The sequence below is a fragment of the Chiloscyllium plagiosum genome, chromosome 32 (genome assembly GCF_004010195.1).
Source record: "Chiloscyllium plagiosum isolate BGI_BamShark_2017 chromosome 32, ASM401019v2, whole genome shotgun sequence".
Taxonomy (NCBI): Eukaryota; Metazoa; Chordata; class Chondrichthyes; order Orectolobiformes; family Hemiscylliidae; genus Chiloscyllium; species Chiloscyllium plagiosum.
In genome coordinates, this window is record NC_057741.1 from 43,676,768 (window position 1) to 43,680,848 (window position 4,081).

At 41.2% G+C, this 4,081-nt stretch overlaps 1 protein-coding gene across 1 annotated transcript; it reads left to right on the forward strand.

Annotated features, from left to right (window-relative positions):
- The first annotated feature begins 259 nt into the window (after positions 1 to 259).
- LOC122539269 (migration and invasion enhancer 1-like) lies at positions 260 to 3,711 on the forward strand. The gene is made up of 4 exons (XM_043673970.1): positions 260 to 326; positions 385 to 471; positions 1,116 to 1,192; positions 2,543 to 3,711. Exons 1-4 carry the CDS (start codon positions 260 to 262, stop codon positions 2,642 to 2,644), a joined length of 333 nt encoding a protein of 110 aa, XP_043529905.1. The 3' UTR covers positions 2,645 to 3,711.
- The last annotated feature ends 370 nt before the right edge of the window (positions 3,712 to 4,081 follow it).

Below are 4,081 nucleotides of genomic sequence, written 5' to 3' on the forward strand. Positions count from 1 at the left end.
CGGGGGGGGGAACCGGGAGGGGGGGCTGGGACCGGGGGAGGGGGCTGAGACCGGGCTGAGCTGGAGCTCCCTGTCCCGGGAGTCAGTCCCGGGAATGACCGAGCGCGGGATTTAATAAAAAACAAGTTAAACATCAAGAAAAATCTTTCAACTTTCCAAATACACTCCGGATTTGGGGAAGACGCAGAAAAACATCAGAAATAAAACTTTAGTCTTTCGTTTTGGGATTTAGGATCCATGTGTTAAATGTTTGATCGGAATGTTTAATGTTTTTAATGTTCGATTTCAAACTGTGAAGAGAATCAGCTGGAACCGGGCACAGAACAGTTTGTATTTCACACGTTTCTGACGCTCTTTGTCACTTTCTCCCCAGTTCTGGATGAGGCTTCCTCGCCCATTTCCTGACTCTTGCTGATGAAATCAGGGAGCAGGTTCCTGGTGTCCACGTTACTGGGTTTATTGGGCAAACAGGTGAGTGAGGCTTTTCTACAAGAATTTGGGCAGATGCTGGAAACAAAATGCTGGAGAAACTCAGGTTTGGCAGCTTTCCAGTAAATCATTGGAGTCGCAATGTTAAGTCTGTTTCTCTCTTCACAGATGCTGCTAAACCTGCTGCATTTCTTCAGCATTTTCTATGTTTTTATTTGCTCTAATGTTTTGTCATGGTCATAATTTCATAAAATGTTCTGTATGGGTCCTCCTTGGTTATTTGCCTCTCTTCACTAGATTACCCCAAAACCGCACTGTGCATGTTCTCCAATATCCATACCTTCTTGTGAATGTATATTTCGTTTTTTATAAGTAGCAGATGTACCCACTGAGGTAATTGTGTTTGAGTGTATCCAAGTGCCAAGTTACCACTCTCATTTCTGATGCCTGACCAGACTCTCTGCTGATGAGCCAATTATAAAGAACAGGTTTTTCAAAGGACCCATTGCTTATTGCATTCAAACTGTCCATCAGTGTTTCTGCTCAGACCCAGATCAGCTCACAACAAAATGGTACATTTCCATTTATTGAAATACACTTGTACCTGCAGCTTGTCTCAAGTTCACAGTTGTTGCACTGATTCATATAACTTCTGAACATTACTTTTCTTATTCATTCTTTCTCAGGAAGTTTTGAGGTTTCAATTAATAACAAACTGGTTTTCTCGAAGCTGGAATCGAATGGGTTTCCGTATCATAAAGATGTAAGTGTAAAAGCATTTTATAGAGATTCAAAACTAGAGAAACGTTATGGTCCAGTCATGATACTTACCAGCTGCCTCCAATGCCCTCTGACCCTGCACTCAGACCTTGAATGCCTGGTTCCATCACTTCTTGCGGCAGTGTGCCTGAAAATCTGGACTTGGCCTTTTCACAGCAGAACCCCCCCCCCTCCTCCTCCCAGATGCCATCCTCAAATTGAGGACAAGCCACAGCTCCATCTACTACTGCACAATAGAGTGAAATGAGATTGTTAATCGGAGGAGGACATGAGATAAATAGCCTGTGTCAGAAATAAATCATTAAGAAAGGAATGATACACCACAATGTTTTGTTGAGAATTGAACAGCTTATAAAATAATTAAATTGGTAGATTAATTGATTCTTGATCAATGAATGCAATTGTTTTGAAATAATTTTTAAACATTTGGAGGGCAGAACCAGGTGCTGGAATGATTTCAGAGAAGGTTTACTCAAATAATCCCTGGGATGGAGGGATTGTCTTATTGAAACATATAGAATTCTTAAGGGGCTTGACAGAGTAAATGCTGAGAGGATGTTTCCCCTGATGGGAAAGTGTCAGACCAAAGGACATAGCCTCAGGATAAAGGGACACCAATTTAAGACTGAGACAAGGAGGAAATTGTTCTCTTGGAGAGGTAAGAGTCTTTGAAACTCTTTGCCAACAGAGAGCTGTGGGGGTAGAATCCTTACATATATTTCAAGCCGAAAGAGATTATTGCTAAGTAGGGAATTGAGGGTTATGGGGAAAGGCAGGAAAGTGAATGCGCAAAATGTGGGATCTGCCTTAATCCTATTGCAGGAGCTGATTGGCCAACCCCTGCTCCTATTTCTTACTTTCTCGTTATCAGCATCCATCCATCCATCTGGCAAAACTAAACTCGATTTTGGTGGAGAAACAGTCCATGTTTTATATAAATGACCTGTCAGACATTTTAAAACAAAATACTTTGCCAGAGCAATTATGGTAAAAATTCATTCTGAGGTACAGATGCGTTGAGGCAAAGTGATTGAATTGGTGGAGGAGGAAGCTTTCTCAGTAAACTTGGATCCTGAGGGCCTGGAAGCATAATTTAAACAGATATCCTCCTTGTGGGACCAGTTACTTGATCTCATCAAACATGTGGATCATTCTGTGAGTGTAGGATTGGATTGTCTCAGACTTTAAATGGGAAAAGGGAGGAGATAGTCAAACTCTTGACTGCAGTAATACGGATATTAATAACTTGCCATTGTGCAAGGTTCTAGCAACTGACATGAACTTTTATTACTTACTAATGCTTGTGTTTTCCATCTTGGTTTATTTCCATCAGATAATTGAAGCAGTAAAATTAGCAAAACAAGGGGCGACTGTGGAGAAAATAACTTGCGAGGAGCAGACACGGACTGAGAAGCGAAGCTGTGTCATCATATAGTGGAAACCAAATGATGATTAAACCCCTGATATAATCTGACAGCTTTCAAATAGTGAAGCACCACTCTGTTCATGACTGTTTTCCCCAAAAGTTGTCGGTGAAAACATGATGAAACATCAGAAGGTGTGCTTTCCTAATTTGGAATCGGTTAATTTTTCAGGTGTCGGTCTTTTACAGAGAGAAAAACTGGTTTAATATCATCACAATTAAATTGTATTTATCTAATCATTCTCATCCTGTTCTCATGTTAAGCAGCAAACGAAATGATTCAATGTCTTACTAAGATCACTCAGAGTTAGCAGCCAGGCCACTCAGCTCAACTGACTTCTGGGCTCCACCTCAACCTTCAGGAACCTCTTCAAGCTCAGTGCTGAGGTCAATCTCAGTGCTGCACTTGCTGTTAAAGCTGATGTCACAAGTTTATAACATCAAAGGCTGACAATGTCAAAACTTCCTAATGGGAGCATGGCTTTTCTGTAGGCACTTGAAAGACCACATTATGAATGTGAGCTGAGTGGCCCATCTTTCACTGTACTCCCTGTGGAGTACAGTGTATGTGGGCTGTTAAATATCCCAAAATAAAAGCCAGAACGTGCTGGAGAACCTGAGCAGGTCTGGCAGCATCTGTGGAGAGAGAAAGTTTAATGGTTTGAGTCCAATTGAAAAATCCTATCTACCTGTAAAATTGCTAGAGGCAGGAACACTCACTATTTCAGAAGTAATTAGATGTGCACCATGTGATGCTCAGACTTTGGGCAAAGTGCCAGAAAATGGAACAAGAAGAAGTGGTTCTTGCCAATGACTGAAACCCAATGGGGCCAAAGATCCTTTTTCTCTGCTGTAGACTTCTGAATATCAGACTCTGTCCACAGATAGTGTCAGACCCTCCTGAATGTCTCCAACACTTTGTGCTTGTTTCCGAGTTTTCGTATCTGCACTATTTTATATTTAATTGGCATCATAAATATTTGATAATGTCCAGCAATAGAGACACAATCTATTGTTTTTTTTTACTTCTGTTTAGTTTTGCTTTCATTTCTGGACTGAACACACCACAATTAAATAAATATTATTTTCACTCCAAATGCCTGTCTGTTTTTAAAAATTAATATAAGAGATCATGATGAATAAATATGTCCCTCTGAGACAGGCAAGAAGGAGTAAGATGACAAGAGCGGTGGAGCTTCTCGTCAAAAGGAAAAAGGTGGAGGAAGCTAGGGTCAAGCTCAGCTCTAGAGGATTACAGGCAGGTGAGAAAGGAGCTCAAAAATGGTCTGAGGAGAACCAGGAGGGGGCACGAGAAAGGCTTGGCAGAACAGATTAGGGAGAACACAAAGGCATTTTACACTTATGTGAGGAATAAGAGAATGGTCAAAGAAAGAGTAGGGCCGATCAGGGATAGCATAGGGAATTTGTGTGTGGAGTCTGAGGAGGTAG

Coding starts and splice junctions, on each gene's coding strand:
- LOC122539269 (XM_043673970.1), top strand. CDS start 260: ATGTTTAATGTTTTTAATGTTCGATTTCAAACTGTGAAGAGAATCAGC. Junction 472..1,115: donor TGGGTTTATTGGGCAAACAG/GTGAGTGAGGCT, acceptor ATTCTTTCTCAG/GAAGTTTTGAGGTTTCAATT. Junction 1,193..2,542: donor GGTTTCCGTATCATAAAGAT/GTAAGTGTAAAA, acceptor TATTTCCATCAG/ATAATTGAAGCAGTAAAATT.